We start from the raw sequence: 21,170 nt of genomic DNA, 5'->3' as shown, positions 1-21,170 counted from the left end.
CAGAGCTTGTTTTTAATCAAAATATAACATATTTATATATTTTTGGAATCAGAAAATGATAAAGAATAAGATGTACGTAAATTTGGATCGTTTTATAAAAAAATATTTTTTTTACAATTTTCAGATTTTTAATGACCAAACTCACTCATTAGTTTTTAAGCCACCAAGCTGAAATGCAATACCAAACCCCGGCCTTTGTCGAAGATTACTTGACCAAAATTTCAACCAATTTGGTTGAAAAATGAGAGCGTGACAGTGCCGCCTCAACTTTCACGAAAAGCCGGATATGACGTCATCAAAGACATTTATCAAAAAAAATGAAAAAAACGTATGGGGATTTCATAACCAGAAACTCTCATGTAAAATTTAATAAAGATCGGTCCAGTAGTTTACTCTGAATCGCTCTACACCCAAACAGAGACACACACACACACACACATACACCACGACCCTCGTCTCGATTCCCCCCTCTACGTTAAAATATTTAATCAAAACTTGACTAAATATAAAAAGCGTGCTATCCTTCTCAGCGCAAGTACTACCCCGCTCTTCTTGTCAATTTCACTGCCTTCGCCATGAGCGGTGGACTGACGATGCTACGGTCTTGCTGAAACATTGCATTGCGTTCAGTTTCATTCTGTGAGTTCGACAGCTACTTGACTAAATGTTGTATTTTTGCCTTACGCGACTTGTTTAATTCTTATCTAAATTTTGTTGTTGTTTATTCTACATTCCTTAACCGCAATTCATAATCCAAAATATATCTAATTTCTTCTGGAGTTCCATACTTATAAATCCCTGTACACATTTTTGCCATAATAAATAAAACATTAACATAATCAACAAGTGCATGTAAATATTCAGAACAATATATTATACCAAAACACAACCATGTAAATGTATATGTATCTTTACGTTATACTTTACGAAGACTTTATCCTCAATATATTTCCAAATACCTGGAATCTTTTTACATGAATAAACAAGTTATTCCATATGATCTATTTCTCCAACACAATATGTACAATCCACACTTGGTGAAACACTCATTTTAAATAACACAATGTTTGTAGGGTATATATTATGAAGAATTTTCCAGTGCAACAATCTTAATCGTGTTTCTTTTATTATTTCGGAAACTAGACTCCAGTGTTTATCCACAAGTTCAAAACCAAATTTATGTTTCCAGAATCTTACTGCAACGCGTTCTATAACTGTCTTTTCAATAAATAAAATGACGAATCTGTCTTGGTTTTAATAATAGTAATACTTCACTCTCTAACATTCACGTTGATTTGCGAATCCGAGCAGAAATGTTGAGGACTTGACAACAATATTTCCACAAGACTGTCCAGTCCTGCCCAGGACCAGTGACCTCAAGTGTATGTGGTTGGTCGTTACCGAGTGCACACTTTGTAAACAAGCCCATTACGCCTCTAAAGCATGTCTTGTTCAATTAAAGCGAAAAAAAAAAAAAAAAAAAAAAAAACGCAACTAAAACAAGGACCTAAATAAAATTGGGAGGCACAAGGCTCAGACCGCTGGTTGGAAAGTTGATCGTGAGACTGTCTGCAAAATGTCCCGGCCATTTATATAAACGTGTGCCAGTTTTCACTCAATGGCCATTGTTCCGTGTTGGAAAGTTGATCGTGAGACTGTCTGCACAATGTCCCAGCCATCTATATAAACGTGTGCCAGTGTTCACTCAATGGCCATTGTACCGTGTTGACAAGAGTGTTGAAGAAGGCACACAGAGGTTTTGATAACTGCACACCAATGGTTTCTTTGCCACCTTTGGTGGAATGACTTCGGGGCCATAGAGCATTTTGTGATCGCTCCACGCAGACTGACACTGGGCGTTCAGTTTGGAATGGACAGGAACATGACAAACACGACAGAGACAGGGCGGGCTGTGGGCACTCTCACACCGTGTGTGTCACATGGAGATATCAAGTCATATCATATCATATCATATCATATCATATCGTATCATATCATATCACACGCTTTCCTTCTTTGCCACTACTAAAGCAAACGTGTGCAAGATTGTATGTTACACGCTTTGGAGCATGACAAAAGCTCAAAAATGCACACACGACTTTCATTTCTACTGCTGTTAACGTTTCTTTTCTTTACAAATTCTTCAACGCTAAGAAAACTTACAACGGCATCCCAGACGACAGTACTGTTTCCATACGCGAATTTAGCTGCCCTAGGAAAGTGGCTCGTTCACGAGGCCTGTTGGTCTGAATCTAGAAGGACAGAGTTGTGAACATAGATGACAAAGATCCCGGAAAGAACAAACATTTCGCGCATGCAGACACAGAAAGACGTCATGAAGAATGCGATGCTTCAAAAGATACAGACTATGACGATGACTGTAACGTCATTCACACATACCTAGACGTCATTCATAGTTGTTCGGTCACTTCCGTCAAAAAGTAGATCTCTCCACAATGGCTGCTCCTGTGTTCAGGTTTGTCAAGCTTGAGTACACAAAACGTGTTTGTTCTCTCCTGTGTTGAAGCTGTGAGACATAAATGCTATTCAGACTTGGTCGTGTGACAGAGTTTTCTTTCACACTCGATTAGCTGATGTCTAACTCAGCCTGACGGCTTCGTTAGACAATCAACGTAATCTCGTGTGGAAGAAAACGTCTGGCACACGACCAAGTCTGAATAGCAGGTAACATAGTATATAATATTATCCATCACATCACATCATATCACATCACATCATATCACATCACAGCACAGCACAGCACAGCACATCAAATCACATCATATCATATCAAATATCATATTATATCATAGTATTATATGTTATGTATATTGACCGTTCAATGTTGCCAATCCAGATTGTGTCTAGCCATGTTTGTTCAATGCGAGTGTGACTGTTCACACCGCTGTCTGTTGCTCTTTGTCCATGCAAGGGCAGGCAACAGTGTCGTCATAGATACCACTAGTTGGCAGAACGATCCACACACATATTAAACTCTCTCTCTCTTTCTCTCTCTCTCTCTCTCTCTCTCTCTCTCTCTCTCTCTCTCTCTCTCTCTCTCTCTCTCTCTCTCTCTCTCTCTCTCTCTCTCTCTCTCTCTCTCTCTCTCTCTCTCTCTCTCTCTCTCTCTCTCTCTCTCTCTTGTCAGGCCACCTAACACGTTTGACAGCCAAGAAGAAAACGTGTATTTGGTCACAATGTTCTCTTAGAATTCACCCAAACTCTTGTCAACGCCGCTTTGGGGAGTGGTTCTAACAAGGTGTGCAAGACTGCCGATCCCACCATTGCCAATGTTAGAAATTGTCAAAAGACGGTTTTGCGTTTTGTGCGTAGGCCCTATTAACAAAGCGTATAGAAACACAGTTCAATGTCTGCCTCTGTCTGTTTCCAATCATAGTCAAAGAAAGTGCCAGGTGTGATTTCAAAGCAGCACACAGTAGGTCAGTGTGTGATTTCAAAGCAGCACACAGTAGGTCAGTGTGTGAGATCGCTGGATGTCTCGGTGCTCACGTCTTGGAGTGTTGTGGCGGTTTGTCCACACACCTTCTGCCTTCATGTGTTTAGCTCGTGAACTGTGCCTGGCAATTGATTGATGGATTGATTGATTGAATTCACACGCAGTCTTGATACAAAGGCGTGGTAGAGAGAGAGAGAGAGAGAGAGAGAGAGAGAGAGAGAGAGAGAGAGAGAGAGAGAGAGAGAGAGAGAGAGTGTGAGGGAGAGAGAGAGAGAGAGAGAGAGAGAGAGAGAGAGAGAGAACGAACGAACGAACGAACGAACCAACTTTATTTTTCGAGGGTAATGGAGTAGATACAGCAAAGATCTTTTTTCATCCAGCCCTCGCCCAAGAGGGAATTAACTAACCAGTGCATAATATTAAAGCAGAAGAAGAAGCAAAGCAAAAACATAAAAACATGGTTATTAAATCAGACAAAGAGGAAAAAAAAATGTTCATAGCATACATGGTCATTGGTAATGGTATACATTAAAACACACACTTTGACACACACGGTCACATGCACACAGACACACACAGACATACATGCACATACAGACACACACGCACACAGACACACGCACACACACATACACACACACACACACACACACACACACACACACACGCACGCACGCACACACACACACACACACACACACACACACACACACACACACACACACACACACATGTACACATTGTACACATAATCATTAAAAAATAAAAAAAAACTTAACTGAAATGAAATGATTATACAAGTAGATCTTCATGTACTTATCAAACAGCAGTACCTGATCGAGGCATTAAGTGCCACACGACGATGAAAGCATATACAAAAAAGTATGTCTTCTAAAACTGGCAACAGAAAGTGGCTGTCTGAGAGAGACTGGTAAACCATTCCACAGAAATGGACCTGAATATGCCAGACTAGTTTTATACAAGTCAATTCTAGGGAGGGGAACATTTAGTTTCTTCGTGCGGCTTGATGAAGTCTCAGTTAATAATATTCTTTTAGTTAAATAGTCTGGTACACGTCCAAGAACTATTTTATGCATAAACCTTGCCTTGTTAAACGCTAGTCTGGATGAAAGTGGAAGAATTTCAGCTTTTTTGTAGTCATGATTAGAGAGGGTGCTGTTTTTCAGCAGAACAACTTTTACTCCGCGTCTGTGCAAAGATTTTAGGGGTCTTAAAGCTGCATCACTTGCAGAATCCCAAAGGGTTGATGCATAGTCTATTCCAGACTGCACATGCGCTTGAAAAAATGTTCTGCGCGCATCAAAATTTAGAAAATGTTTAATCTTTGCAGACTGATGAACTTTTTTGAGAGAGAGAGAGAGAACCTACAGACACGCTAACGTTGATAAGCAAACGGCTTTTGTAGTTGGCCCTTGTCGGATTTGTGCTCTTTTGACACTGTCTGAACGTCACAGTGTTCGTTATGCATTCAGAATTTGTTCAAGACAGCCTTTGGAGTGTAGTTATCAAAACGTTGTGTCGGGCTGCCGATCTCAGCAGATTCAATGGTTTGAAAGTTGCAGAGAGGGTAGTGCGTTGTGTACGGAGCGTAAAGAGACACGACCATTGAATTCAAGTCGTCATTGTTTGTTTTCATTCAACGTCAAACTAAGTGTCAGGACTGCTTCAAGATAGCACACGCAAGGTGTGAAAGAACACCGGATCTCTCCCTGTGAATCAAACTTTCTATTCCCCGCCGTTCGTCTGGACAAGCCGACACCTGCCCTGCCTTGCTATGTTTGCCTTGACAGATATGTTTCATGTGCGTCTGTCTAATAGTCGATTCATTGGTTCACTGGTAGATTTGATGAACTATTGATTCGTTGATTTCTTCATTGGTGGCTTGATTTAGCCTACCTTTCTTTGTAGTCCATTTCTTCTTTGTTTCGCTGTGTTGTGCGTTCTTGTCTGACTAAAATGGCACCTTTAAGCAAAATTGTCCGTCTGAGGGAGTAATGACGGTGTTTAATCATATACAACACTCGAGTCAACTTTTATATCGTGCTCAAGAAGAAAAGTTGTTTAGAGATTATAACTATCTTCTGTTAAAATGACTTGCTTCCAGCTTTTAGAGTTTAAGCCCTGTACACGTAAATGTGAACACATCAAGAGGAAAACCCTCACATTTCTACCCGACCCCAAGCTAGTGTCACATGTCTACCCGACCCCATGCTAGTGTCACATTTCTACCCGACCCCATGCTTGTGTCACATTTCTACCCGACCCCATGTTAGTGTCACATTTCTACCCGGACCCCATGCTAGTGTCACATTTCTACCCGACCCCATGCTTGTGTCACATTTCTACCCGACCCCATGCTAGTGTCACATTTCTACCCGACCCCATGCTAGTGTCACATTTCTACCCGACCCCATGCTAGTGTCACATTTCTACCTGACCCCATGCGTGTGTCACATTTCTACCTGACCCCATGCTAGTGTCACATTACTACCCGACCCCATGCTAGTGTAACATTTCTACCTGACCCCATGCTAGTGTCACATTTCTACCCGACCCCATGTTAGTGTCACATTTCTACCTGACCCCATGCGTGTGTCACATTTCTACCCGACCCCATGCTAGTGTCACATTTCTACCCGACCCCATGCTAGTGTCACATTTCTACCCGACCCCATGCGTGTGTCACATTTCTACCCAACCCCATGCTAGTGTCACATTTCTACCCAACCCCATGCTAGTGTCACATTTCTACCCGACCCCATGCGTGTGTCACATTTCTACCCGACCCCATGCGTGTGTCACATTTCTACCCGACCCCATGCTAGTGTCACATTTCTACCCGACCCCATGCGTGTGTCACATTTCTACCCGACCCCATGCGTGTGTCACATTTCTACCCGACCCCATGCTAGTGTCACATTTCTACGCGACCCCATGCTAGTGTCACATTTCTACCCGACCCCATGCGTGTGTCACATTTCTACCCGACCCCATGCGTGTGTCACATTTCTACCCGACCCCATGCTAGTGTCACATTACTACCCGACCCCATGCTAGTGTCACATTTCTACCCGACCCCATGCTAGTGTCACATTTCTACCCAACCCCATGCTAGTGTCACATTTCTACCCAACCCCATGCTAGTGTCACATTTCTACCCGACCCCATGCGTGTGTCACATTTCTACCCGACCCCATGCGTGTGTCACATTTCTACCCGACCCCATGCTAGTGTCACATTTCTACCCGGACCCCATGCTAGTGTCACATTTCTACCAGAAACGAGCCCCATGCTAGTGTCACATTACTACCCGAAACAAGCCCCATGCTAGTGTCACATTTCTACCCGAAACGAGCTGAATGCTAGTGTCACATTTCTACCCGAAACGAGCCGAATGCTAGTGTCACATTTCTACCCGAAACGAGCCGAATGCTAGTGTCACATTCAATATATTTGTTTGATCTCTCGTGCTTCTTACAACTGTCACACTCATAGGACAGAAGATGACCAGGCAATGCAGTCAAACGGAATTTGACAGGTGTGAAAAAACGTGCACCCGGCACAATAGAGAGGTCAGAGGGGTGCGTTACTGAGGCTCGTTCGGGGTTGAAATTTGGTCGTATCACTCAAAAATGTACTAAGGTAGAGGAGAAGTTATTGGGTATAGCACTTAACCCCTAAATACCAGATAGTACTAATCGTCTTTAACAACCTTTCTTCATTAGCACTATATAAAAGCTGCTTTAATTTTGTTAAATAATTAAAAACGTTCTCGATCTCCGCTAGACCCTCGGTCGAACTATAGCAGTCAAGCGACAGCCACACTTCAGCAAACTAACCTAGCCCCTCGGTCGAACTATAGCAGTCAAGCGACAGACACACTTCAGCAAACTAACCTAGCCCCTCGGTCGAACTATAGCAGTCAAGCGACAGACACACTTCATCAAACTAACCTAACCACGAGGTCAGGTTAACAAACACACAACAAATACCATCACACTGTCATGACTATTTTTATTTTTATTTCAAATACAATTGCCACAAAACAGTTGCATTGACATCCAAAGAATATAAAATAAGATACAAATCACAGACCATGTTGTCATTCTGTCAGTAGACATCACAGCATAGTAACACAGACCATGTTGTCATTCTGTCAGTAGACATCACAGCATAGTAACACAGACCATGTTGTCATTCTGTCAGTAGACACAAGAAGAATATCACAGCATAGTAACACAGACAACTGCAAAAAAGAACATTTACATTTATGTCAAAATATACAAGGATAAGACTTTGAGCTGCACAAAACAAAACAAAACAGAATAATATTAAACACTCTCAACTATCGGATAATCTAAGATCAGTCAACACATAGACTTGGTGCATCAGACGTCTCCATTAAAAGCAGTGTGTTTTCAACATTTTGATAATTCTTTCAGCAGTAATTGGCCATTGATCATCAACTGACAGCAGTCTTCCAGTAAAAGCCATCACAAAAATAGCAGTTTTCATCATGTCAGCGGTATAAGAGAACGAGGGAGCCGAGAAAAACAATCAGCAGATTAAAATAAAAATAGACGTTTCATCCCGTCATCTGTGTAGGCACTTCAGAATTGTTGGATTGAATACAGGACTTCACACAGAAATTGCTGGCCACAATGGGGAGATACCCATCCTGTGCAACACAAAAAGAAAAGACACTGTTGGCTTAATTGATTTTGCAACAGCACTGGTGAAAATCCTTGCAGAAATGTAGAAAGTGCATAAGCTTAGTGCACAAACAAGTAGGAACACTATAAAATCCAAAAAGCAGTGTAGTTTTTACACTATAAAACCTAAAGGCAGTATAGTATTTACACTATAAAACCTAAAGGCAGTATAGTATTTACACTATAAAACCTAAAGGCAGTATAGTATTTACACTATAAAACCTAAAGGCAGTATAGTATTTACACTATAAAACCTAAAGGCAGTATAGTATTTACACTATAAAACCTAAAGGCAGTATAGTATTTACACTATAAAACCTAAAGGCAGTATAGTATTTACACTATAATATCAAACAGTCAGTCAGCATGTCACAGTTGATTACGTTCATTTCAGTATTCGTGGCAATAACAAAAATACTTTCATATAGGAAAATATGGACGGATCAGATATAATGACAAAGACATTTATTTGCACACAAAAACATGTCATCACATTGTATAATAAAAAATAAACTGCAAAGATTTTGAACACAAAAACATGTTATCACATTGTATATTAAAAGATAAACTGCACAGATTTTAAACACAAAAACTGAACATCCTAACCTCAGCCTACCAAAAATTTAAAAAAAATGCTCTCTGACTGCAAACAATGTTTTTGGTAGTCAAACATGTATAAATATTCCATGAACTGTCAGCAGTCAGCAATATTTGCCTCACTGAGTCACAAGGGACTGAGACATTCAGCACAACTTGCTGTGAGTTTTGAACGTGAAGATCAATCTGACACACATCTACTTAGGCCAAAAAAAAATTGTCTGTTTAGGGTAACCCGACCGACCCTGTCGATTTGGCGCCGACCCAAAAACTTTTTTTTGATTTCAAAAAAAAAAATTAAAAAAAAGAGGTAAAAATGCTAAAAAGAGACATTTGGCGTTTCTTTCTCTCCCTTTCTCTCTGTTTTATTTATACGTTAGTTTTGAAACATGTATTCATCAAATATAAGAAGTGAATGTACAGCCAACATAGCATTTACAAAAACAAAAAAACAAAAAAACAACAAACCTACCTACCTACCGACCCTACTTTTTTTTGGTCATGTTACCCTAAACAGACAATTTTTTTTTTGGCCTTATCACAGTGCCAGAGAGCCAGGTACAACAGTAACTGTTCTGGAGTAATGTTTTTTTGGTCCCATACTGTAAAGAAATACAATGATTGTTTCAGCAGTAACACTTCACTCTATGAACTAACACAAGTACAGCACACATATATTTTACTCTATGAACTAACACAAGTACAACACACAGATATTTTACTCACACACAAACTCTCAATCTGTCGAACAGCGCTGTCAGATTTTATTACAAGACAAAATATTCCCAGTCTCTGCCAGTCAATGAAAACGTCTGAGGGAGAGACGGCACGGGTGGTTGTGGGGATCAGGAAAACACAGAGAGCGCTTCACTCGGCACTGTGTGTGTATCTATTCACTGAGCTGGCACAAAAGAGCGGCTCCCTTGGCTATCCAGTAATCCTGGGACTGGCAGGACGGCAGGTGGATGGCCACCACGTAGTTAGTGGAGTGACCTGCAACACAACGTATCAACAACACGTTACATAGCACAATATAATGCAACACACATCTGCTGGAGGTTTTGTAGACCTGGAAGGAGTAGCATGTATCTCATAACTCCCCTCCCCTGCCCTCTCCTCAGTCGGTAGCGGCGCTGGCTTCAAAACTAGTTGTCGCTGCGTTCGACGAGGGATTTACTTCCCAGAGTTAACTTTGTGCAGACTCTCCTCGGTGTCCGAACTCAGATTTTACGATTTAACACACACAAACATGCACTATTTTGTAGTCTCAGTTGGCCGCCTAAATAAGATTATTTTTGTCGGATTCTGACGTCACATGGCTCAAAACAGGGAAATCCAATGTTCAATGGACACAAAAAGCCTTATCCTTAGTTCATCATTGTCTCACCTGATACATAAAGCCTTATCCTTAGTTCATCATTGTCTCACCTGATACATGAAGCCTTATCCTTAGTTAATCATTGTCTTACCTGATACATAAAGCCTTATCCTTAGTTCATCATTGTCTCACCTGATACATGAAGCCTTATCCTTAGTTAATCATTGTCTTACCTGATACATAAAGCCTTATCCTTAGTTCATCATTGTCTCACCTGATACATAAAGCCTTATCCTTAGTTCATCATTGTCTCACCTGTCGTGGAGAGAACGCCAGCGCGGGCGGAAGTCTTGTAGAGTGGGGAGGTGTAGCAGGACTCGTCGGGCTCGTAGTCCATCTGGGGCACCATGTGGATGACGGGGAGCGGAGAGTTCATCACGCCCTTGACCGCATCCGTGACCTTCATAATGTCGTCGTCCCACCGCATGCCGTCACAGAACAGCCCGTGGACCAGCACCCCGTCCGGTGGCGCATCCAGCTGTAATGATACAATACAATACAATACAATACAATACCCTCTCTCTCTCCCTCTCTCTTTCTTCCTGTCCCATCTCTCTCTCTCCAAATCTCTCTCTCCCCTCTCTCTCTCTCCCCATTTCTCTCTCTCTCCCCACTCTCTCTCTCTTTCTCCCTCGTCCTCTCTCTCCCCATCTCTCACCATTTCTCTCTCTCTCCCCACTCTCTCTCTTTCTCCCTCGTCCTCTCTCTCTCCCAACTCTCTCTCTCCCCTTTACCTCTTTGTCGAGGTCCATCTCCTCTCCAAACTTGAGGGCGGCCATCTGCTCGGTGACGACCTTCTGGTCGCGGTACTGCCGCATGATGGTGTATTGGAAGCTGAGGTGGTCGATGGGAAGCTCAAACTTGCGGGCGTAGTTCTGCAGGGTGCCCGTCAGGAATCCTGGCAACAACACAAACACTGAGTCACACTGGCTGCTACCCAAGGAGGGCGAAACAAAGAGATAGAAAGGGGGGAGGGAGATAAAGAGGGGTGGGTATAGAGATAATGAGGGAAAAGGAGAGGGAGACAGGTGGGGATAGAAAGAGAGAGAGGTGGGGATAAAGAGAGAGGGAAAAGGAGAGGGAGACAGGGAGAGAGAGATGTGGGGATAGAAAGAGAGAGAGGTGGGTATAAAGATAAAGAGAGAGGGAAAAGGAGAGGGAGACAGGGAGAGAGAGACATAGGTGGGGGTAGAAAGAGAGAGAGGTGGGTATAAAGATAAAGAGAGAGGGAAAAGAAGAGGGAGACAGGGAGAGAGAGACATAGGTGGGGGTAGAAAGAGAGAGAGGTGGGGAAAGAGAGAACAATACTAATGAAACTTTGTACTGAAGCACTGTAGCTAGACAGCCTTCACACTATTACCCCCCAAAGCTGCTGCTTATAGTGCTCACCCTGTGTGTAGAAGAACCCGGAGAGCCAGAATGACTTGGGCGCCCCCTGTCGGATCCAGCTGTCGATGAAGGCACAGCGCAGCACCAGGTCCGTCACCCAGCTACCCAGCGGCTTCAGGGACGGGTAGGAGGCGTTTGACCACAACTCGGGTACCTGGCAGACAGTATGCATACATCACAGTGTTGGAGTTACCCTGATATTTGGGCTATATCATGGTTTGGGGCAGGCAGCCAAGTGGATATTCATCATATCACATTGATCACGTTAGGCCTCTTTATCATGTTTTGGGGTAGGCAGAAAAATGGATATTCATCATATCACATTGATCACGTCAAGGCCCCCTCCCCCTTTTTTCAACCTTCACCGGATCACGCTTTGGACTACACAGTCCGGATGATCTAGGTCGTGTACGACCCATACTTTCCAAAGAAGGATTCAACGTAAATAGGGATAAACACCATAAAATGCCTTCTTTAATTCCATATGGGTCTTCCACGATCCACAACATCCAGACTGTGTAGTTGAAATGGCGTCATTGTTTGTTTGTTTGTTTACAAAGATAATCCTTTATAAATTGGTTGATAGGAAGGTTCTATGGTATTTGAAGATTACATGAAGTCTCAATCAAAAACTCCCCATAGTTTTAGAGATACAAACACTTTTGTGAGGCTCGGGCTGTCACTGTGCAGTTTGTATTATGTGTTGCCATGTGTTGTGTTGCCATGTGTTGTATTGGCATGCGTTGTGTTGCCATGCGTTGTGTTGCCATGTGTTGTGTTGCCATGTGTTGTGTTGCCATGCATTGCCATGTGTTGTGTTGCCATGCGTTGTATTGCCATTGTGTAGGCCATGCGTTGTGTTGCCATGTGTTGTGTTGCCATGTGTTGTGTTGCCATGCGTTGTGTTGCCGTGCGTTGTGTTGCCATGCGTTGTGTTGCCATGTGTTGTGTTGCCATGTGTTGTGTTGCCATGTGTTGTATTGGCATGCGTTGTGTTGCCATGCGTTGTGTTGCCATGTGTTGTGTTGCCGTGTGGTGTGTTGCCATGCGTTGTGTTGCCATGTGTTGTGTTGCCATGCGTTGTGTGGTGTGTTGCCGTGTGGTGTGTTGCTATGTGGTGTGTTGCAATGTGGTGTGTTGCCATGGTTACCTGGTTGTTGAGGAAGGCGGAGAAGACCATGTCCAACTCCTCGCTCATCACCACGAAGCCTTTGATGGCCTTCTGCAGCTGCTCCAACGAGTTCTACAACATCATCGTCATCGTTATCATCATCATCGTCATTGTCATCATCATCATCTTCATCATCATCATCATCATTATTGTCGTAGTCGTCATCATCATCATTGCCATCATCATCATCGCCATCATCATCATCATCATCATCATCATCATCATCATCATCATCATCAACATCATCATCATCATCACATGTATAATTGTGAGTCTTGCCAGCAGTATCCTAACACCAATCAACACACTTTTAAGCAATAATTGATGGCACAGACATACGGACAGACAGGCGGCAGAGCGAGAAGCGGGTTGATACCTTGATGACTTTGAGCAGTTTGTTGAAGCGGTCAACCTCCTGTTCCAGCACGGTGGTCAGCGAGTTGAGACGTCCCTTGCTGTCCGGCTGAAACACCAAGCCGTGGTCACTCTCTGTCTTTTAATGTCAAGAAACTAACCATGAATATTACACTGAACAACCCTGACACACACCTCGCCTTGACTCTACACTGAGCCCAGTTTGTCTTTTATCTCAAAGTTTCTTTTGCACTGAAACACGATTAACATGGGACACACCCTCAACAAACCACAGAACATGATTAACATGGGACACACCCTCAACAAACCATTGAACAAGATTAACATGGGACACACCCTCAACAAACCATTGAACATGATCAACATGGGACACACCCTCAACAAACCACTGAACAAGATTAGCATGGGACACACCCTCAACAAACCATTGAACACGATTAACATGGGACACACCCTCAACAAACCATTGAACAAGATCAACATGGGACACGCCCTCAACAAACCATTGAACAAGATTAACATGGGACACACCCTCAACAAACCATTGAACAAGATTAACATGGGACACACCCTCAACAAACCATTGAACAAGATCAACATGGGACACGCCCTCAACAAACCATTGAACAAGATTAACATGGGACACGCCCTCAACAAACCATTGAACAAGATTAACATGGGACACACCCTCAACAAACCACTGAACAAGATTAACATGGGACACGCCCTCAACAAACCATTGAACATGATTAACATGGGACACGCCCTCAACAAACCATTGAACATGATTAACATGGGACACGCCCTCAACAAACCATTGAACAAGATTAACATGGGACACACCCTCAACAAACCATTGAACAAGATCAACATGGGACACGCCCTCAACAAACCATTGAACATGATTAACATGGGACACACCCTCAACAAACCATTGAACAAGATTAACACGGGACACACCCTCAACAAACCATTGAACAAGATTAACACGGGACACACCCTCAACAAACCATTGAACATGATTAACATGGGACACGCCCTCAACAAACCATTGAACATGATTAACATGGGACACACCCTCAACAAACCATTGAACACGATTAACATGGGACACGCCCTCAACAAACCATTGAACATGATTAACATGGGACACACCCTCAACAAACCATTGATTGAACAAGGGTTTAATGGGACGGTCCTGGACACACTGCAACAACATGTCCCAGGCAGGCTCGCCATGAGTGCATGATCAGGGCCTGACCCTGACATGACTCTGAAACCATCCCTGATCTTGACACCATCCTGACACTTACACAACCCTGAACAGGACCCTGACCCCACCCTGACGTGACCTTGACACCACCACCACCCCTGACCTTGACACCACCACCCAGACCTTGACACCACCCTGACCTTGACACCACCCTGACCTTGACGTACCTGGAACATCTCCTGACTGGCTAGCTCGATGTCCAGCTTGTTGATGAGTTTGCCCAGGATGTTGTCGCAGAGGTCGATGGCGATCTCGTCGTTGGACTTGCCGGTGCCACCGGACGACTGGCGGGGCTGCACCTCCAGGATTGTGTTGATGAGTGCGTTGGTCTCCTGCGTCTGGAACGCGATGTTGGCGTTCTCGTGCATGCCGAAGATCTCTGGCTCGTCGTTCTGCGGCAGCTCCTCGATGTACTGCCGGTACTCGGCCAGCGTGTCCAACTGAGGCGCGTAGTAGATACCTGCACACAGACACACCAGTCACTTACAATGGGGTAGTGGACTCTTGTTCTTCTTCCCAATGGAGATACCAGTCTTTTTGCAGGGTTTGTTTTTAACATGGTATAGCAAATCATGTCCCAAATAGGTCCCGTTTACCTCAGACGACGTTTAACACAACTAGTCAGTCAATCAGTCAGCCACAGTCTTACCGGAGGGCGAGTACTTGTAGCCAGTCTTACCGGAGGGCGAGTACTTGTAGTTAGTCTTACCGGAGGGCGAGTACTTATAGCCAGTCTTACCGGAGGGCGAGTACTTGTAGCCGGGGTCCAGCGTCCTGGGATTGAAGAAGGTCTTGAACACCGTACGCAGACATCTCTGATCCAGGAAGTCCGTCACGCGCCCGCCATACGTGATCTGCACAGCAATCAGTGTCACTCAGTATTTCAATCAGTATCAATCAGTATTTCAATCAGTGTCAATCAGTATCAATAAGTATCAATAAGTATTTCAATCAGTGTCAATCAGTATTTCAATCAGTATCAATCAGTGTCGATCAGTATCAATCAGTATCAATCAGTATTTCAATCAGTATCAATCAATATCAATCAGTATTTCAATCAGTGTCAATCAGTATTTCAATCAGTCCTAGCTATCACAAACACTACACATCACAGATGACTCACTCTCTCCTTGTCTTTACACTGGATTATTATTAGTTACACTTTAGTTTGCAGTAAACTGGGAGAAGGTCAGAAATAATCACGCTGTAAGCAGGATGAAAGGCACACACACACACACACACACACACACACACACACACACGCACACACACACTCACCTCGCCAGTGATATAGATGAGCGTGTCCCAGGGAATCTCACCGTCAGAGCAGAACATCTGTAGGTTGAGCAGCGCACACTCACGATCACTGTCGCTGAACTCGTACTGAAACCACCACAAGCACAACATACAATATGATCTCACACTCTCGATCACTGTCGCTGAACTCGCACTGAAACCACCACAAGCACAACATACAATATGATCTCACACTCACGATCACTGTCACTGAACTCGTATTGAAACCACCACAAGCACAACATACAATATGATCTCACACTCATGATCACTGTCACTGAACTCGTATTGAAACCACCACAAGCACAACATACAATATGATCTCACACTCACGATCGCTGAACTCGCACTGAAACCACCACAAGCACAACATACAATATGATCTCACACTCACGATCACTGTCACTGAACTCGTATTGAAACCACCACAAGCACAACATACAATATGATCTCACACTCACGATCACTGTCGCTGAACTACTGAAACCACCATCAAGAACAACATGCAAGGTGACTGCCACCAATAAGGACATGGAACATTTGATGCATGACATGGAACATTTGATGCAGGACATGGAACATTTGATGCAGGACATGGAACATTTGATGCAGGACATGGAACATTTGATGCAGGACATGGAACATTTGATGCAGGACATGGAACATTTGATGCTGGACATGGAACATTTGATGCAGGACATGGAACATTTGATGCAGGACATGGAACATTTGATGCAGGACATGGAACATTTGATGCATGACATGGAACATTTGATGCAGGACATGGAACATTTGATGCAGGACGTTGAACATTTGATGCTGGACATGGAACATTTGATGCAGGACGTTGAACATTTGATGCTGGACATGGAACATTTGATGCAGGACATGGAACATTTGATGCAGGACATAGAACATTTGATGCATGACATGGAACATTTGATGCATGACATGGAACATCTGATGCATGACATGGAACATTTGATGCTGGACATGGAACATTTGATGCAGGACATGGAACATTTGACGCAGGACATGAAACATTTGATGCAGGACATGGAACATTTGATGCAGGACATGGAACATTTGATGCAGGACGTGGAACATTCGATGCAGGACGTGGAACATTTGATGCAGGACATGGAACATTCGATGCAGGACATGGAACATTTGATGCAGGACGTGGAACATTTGATGCAGGACATGGAACATTTGATGCAGGACAAAACAACAGTTAACAGGCAGAGGTTTTTCTGAATGTCTTGCTTTGTCCTGATTTAAATGTTTCCAAGAAACTAGCCTTTCTTGTTGTACGATATGTGACCGTACCTTAATTAATGCTTCAACACAGGGGGCCAAACTCATGTTCTACCTTGATGTTCCATCCCAGCTGTCCAAACTTGTTCCTATCTAACACAGCTTCTGGTCTTAATTATCCACCTGTGTGTGTCAACACGTACCTTGATGTTCCAGCCCAGCGGTCCAAACTTCTTTCTCTCCAGGATGATGGCGTGGAAGAAGCAGATACCGAACACGATGCGGCGCCAGTCCACACCCAGCACTGAAACTACACACCACCGTCAGCTGTGTCAACACTTTATGCACACATACTTTGCATCCACCCCCCCCTTTTAAGACTAACAATTCAAGACTCTCTCACTTTGATGATTTGTTTGTTACATTTAGTCAAGTTTTGACTAAATGTTTTAACGTAGAGGGGGGAATCGAGACGAGGGTCGTGGTGTATGTGCGTGTGTGTGTGTGTGTGTGTGTGTGTGTGTGTGTGTGTGTGTGTGTGTAGAGCGATTCAGACTAAACTACTGGACCGATCTTTATGAAATTTGACATGAGAGTTCCTGGGTATGAAATCCCCGAACGTTTTTTTCATTTTTTTGATAAATGTCTTTGATGACGTCATATCCGGCTTTTCGTGAAAGTTGAGGCGGCACTGTCACGCCCTCATTTTTCAACCAAATTGGTTGAAATTTTGGTCAAGTAATCTTCGACGAAGCCCGGACTTCGGTATTGCATTTCAGCTTGGTGGCTTAAAAATTAATTAATGACTTTTGTGCGCGCCTTCGTGAGCGAGGCTGGTACTACATATTGTTCATACGAAATGACAAACACAGGTTACAAGCGATAACGCGCAAAAGTACTGGTTTATTAATTTACATCTGACACTAGGTATCAGTAATGCATATATATAGGTACAGTACTACGTATTGCGGTAAAAAACTTATGAACAGAAAGAAAAAGAGAAAAGAAAACAAATTATTAGACATGGCAAAGGTATTAAATGCATTAACAAGACACGAGAAGTAAAAACAAGAAAAATAAACAATCACAAGACAGGCGAAGACAAACAGACAAGAAAGTTACAAATACCAAACACTCGTTGGTTAGTCCTTCAACAACAATAAAGAATTACGTTCCGTACGTTCAACAATACCATAAGCACTAAGAATACTCAAGAAACTTAGCATACATACGTTTAAATCCGAAATGGCTACTTTCAGAAAAATACAAAACGTTGACTCATCAGGCCAGGAATACAAAGCAAACTGTCAGTGTCATACCAAAAAGTCTCCTAACGACAATGTTCCTGCGTTAATCAAAGTCACAAACAAGATATTTACTCATCCACTTTCCCTCAATAACGTTACAAGAAATAAGCCCGTTTACAAACGATCACCACAGACCGCAAGCTTCTTTTACCTAAATTCTTTTAACGTAAGGCTGAAAAAGTCGGAGAAAACGTTTCACTTCGAACTTCGTTAACCACAGAAAACACAAGTTATCATTATAAACATTAGCGACTTTCTAGCGTCTACAAATCATTGCTGTACGTTCACAACACTAGAACAGTTGAACACACAATAAAGAAACACTACAACAAGTCAGACTTTCAACTCACGTTATACATAAACAACTCACAAAGTCATTACAAAATGGCGACCAAAACACAACACAAACAAGTAACAACAAAATTACCTTATGCGCTGTGTGGGTTGACCAGCAGTACCAAAACGTGTTGCCTCACAAACGAAGGGCACAAAACGATTCACACTTGAGAAACAACTGTCTCCAAGAACATTACGTTGACGTTAAAACATAAGAAACACTCCGTTGGTTCACTTGTTAACCTTCATACGTTTACAGAACAAAACCAAACACTTCCTAAAACCCTCAGATCGACTGACGAGACAGGAGTCAAGCAGTGGTATTTATGGAAACAAAAACCTAACATGGAATAGTTATTCAAAAGTCAAAGGTCACTGTATTGACCAACCAACAACATTCCTAAGACAGAATCGGGTGAAACTACTATTTTACAACCAATCAGTAACCGATCACGCACTCCGTGCATGCTCAAAACTTAAAACGGTATATTTAACAGAAAGAAGACCAAGGAACTAGCTGACATCACAAAGCTAAAAACACGTGAGTCACACGTATTCTAAAACTTGCAACGCAGATTCGCAGGGCTCACCCCAAAATCAAGACACGGAAAAGAGCACGTGAATCTCACGGTGTTCTAGAACTAAACGACGCAGTTTGTGACACTCCGACCAAAACCAGGTCACAACAACTGAACAAGGAGCACGTGAATCTCACGTAAAAATATTAACGCTCCACAAAACGGGTCACAACAAAGTGCCACAATAAAAACACGGTTTACTTCTTTTTACATCGTGCAATGGCTTGAGCAAACGTAATTACAACAAAAAGTAGGTGAATGCATGCCACATCGGCATGCACAACTTTGGTCATTAAAATCTGAAAACTGTAAAAAAAAAAAAAAAAAATTTATAAAACGATTCAAATTTACGTTCATCTTATTCTCCATCATTTTCTGATTCCAAAAACATATAATTATGTTATATTTGGATTAAAAACAAGCTCTGAAAATTAAATATACTGTATAAAAATTATTATCAAAATTAAATTGTCGAAATCAATTTAAAAACACTTTCATCTTATTCCTTGTCGGTTCCTATGTATGTAGCGCTCTGCATCGGGCGACGCTGTGGTACATTGTCTCTGTCATTTTTCGTGGATTTACCCTGTTTTCCCTGTGATTCTTCATTTCTGTGTATGGCAGAGTGCTGTGTGAATGTTGCAAGATGAAGACTGTGGATATTTTCAGAAGGTTTGTGACTGTGTTGGCGTGTCTTTCCGTGCTCAAGTGTGTTGGTGTGGCCGGTCTCACTGACCAAGATGGCGGCGGTGGCACGATGCGTAGTACGGTTCAGTACACACGCGAATCATTGTTGTTGTTGAAAGCTTTGAGTGACAGGAGTGACAGTGTGTATGACTTGCCTGACGAGATGAAGAGAACTGTGTTGAACGACGAGTGTCAGAACAGTGCGAAAAAGAGAAAGAGAGGAAAGAGAGGCGGTGTGATGAGACGACTGAGAAGAAACAAGAACTGTCCCCCACTACCATCGATGATCATGGCGAATGTGCGATCTATCCGACCCAAGAGTGACAACATGAACTTTGAGGAACTGGTAGCGAATGTGCGATTGACGAGCGAGTACAAGAATACGTGTCTGATGTGCTTTTCTGAAACCTGGTGGAATGAGGATGTGAGTGATGACAGTGTTGCGATTGAAGGTTTTGGTACGCCTTTTAGAACAGATAGAGACAGCAAGATTAGCGGGAAACGGTGGGGTGGTGGGGTGGGCCTATATGTCAATGAACGGTGGTGTAGCAAGTCAAGCGTAACGGTTAGAAAGCAGCTCAACACACGGGATTTAGATTTACTGTCTGTGTCTTTTAGGCCCCGTTATCTCCCCCGCGAGTTTGGTCAGATTTTTGTTACGGTCATCTACACTCCCCCTCACTCCAACCCCTCCCACGCCTCAGCCCAAATAGCAGATGTGATCAGAGAGTTGCAGCTTATCTCCCCTGACGCCCCAAACTTTATTGCAGGTGACTTTAACGACTGTGACTTACGCACGAACCTACCGACTTTCCACCAGTACGTGACTGTCCCTACCCGCAAGAACAAGACAATAGACTTAGTGTATGGAAACGTCCCCAAGGCCTACCGATCGTTTGTTCTCCCTCCCGTAGGTAACTCAGACCACAATAGTGTATTTCTTGTCCCAGCCTACAAACCCAAAATTCAGACAGAACCCGTAGTGAAGAAGTCAGTTAAGGTGTGGTCTCAGGATAGCGTAGAGCAGTTGCAGGGATGTTTTGAGTGTACAGATTGGGACATGTTTCTTGATTCTAGTGTTAGTGTAGACGAAGCTACTGAAGTGATTTCTGACTATGTCAATTTTTGTGAGGATATGATTGTCCCATCTAAGACAGTGAAATTGTACCCCAACAACAAACCTTGGATTTCAAAGTCTCTCAAAGCCACACTCAACGAGAAAAAGGTAGCATTTCAGACTGGAGATAGAGTAGAAAGGAAAGTAGTACAGAACAAGTTGAGGAAAGAAATTTTGGAAGCGAAGAGACAGTACAAAGAGAAAGTAGAGTCACAGTTT

At 42.9% G+C, this 21,170-nt stretch overlaps 1 protein-coding gene and 1 long non-coding RNA gene across 2 annotated transcripts; both read right to left on the bottom strand.

Annotated features, from left to right (window-relative positions):
• Positions 1-8,640: 8,640 nt before the first annotated feature.
• On the bottom strand, positions 8,641-9,661 carry LOC138950175 (uncharacterized). Its single transcript, XR_011450539.1, has 2 exons — positions 9,322-9,661; positions 8,641-8,987 (listed from the first exon to the last, which is right to left on the bottom strand). It is a non-coding gene; the product is annotated as an uncharacterized lncRNA (long non-coding RNA).
• A 4-nt stretch (positions 9,662-9,665) lies between these two features.
• LOC138950174 (dynein axonemal heavy chain 6-like) lies at positions 9,666-17,225 on the bottom strand. The gene is made up of 10 exons (XM_070321913.1): positions 17,130-17,225; positions 15,652-15,756; positions 15,113-15,227; positions 14,541-14,833; positions 13,102-13,188; positions 12,705-12,797; positions 11,555-11,708; positions 10,900-11,063; positions 10,421-10,643; positions 9,666-9,780 (listed from the first exon to the last, which is right to left on the bottom strand). Exons 2-10 carry the CDS (start codon positions 15,706-15,708, stop codon positions 9,677-9,679), a joined length of 1,290 nt encoding a protein of 429 aa, XP_070178014.1. The 5' UTR covers positions 15,709-15,756; positions 17,130-17,225; the 3' UTR covers positions 9,666-9,676.
• Between the last annotated feature and the right edge of the window lie 3,945 nt (positions 17,226-21,170).

The sequence above is a fragment of the Littorina saxatilis genome, linkage group LG16 (assembly GCF_037325665.1).
Source record: "Littorina saxatilis isolate snail1 linkage group LG16, US_GU_Lsax_2.0, whole genome shotgun sequence".
NCBI lineage: Eukaryota > Metazoa > Mollusca > Gastropoda > Littorinimorpha > Littorinidae > Littorina > Littorina saxatilis.
Note: the sequence above shows the minus strand (reverse complement) of the source record. Positions and strands in the feature narration are given on the sequence as shown.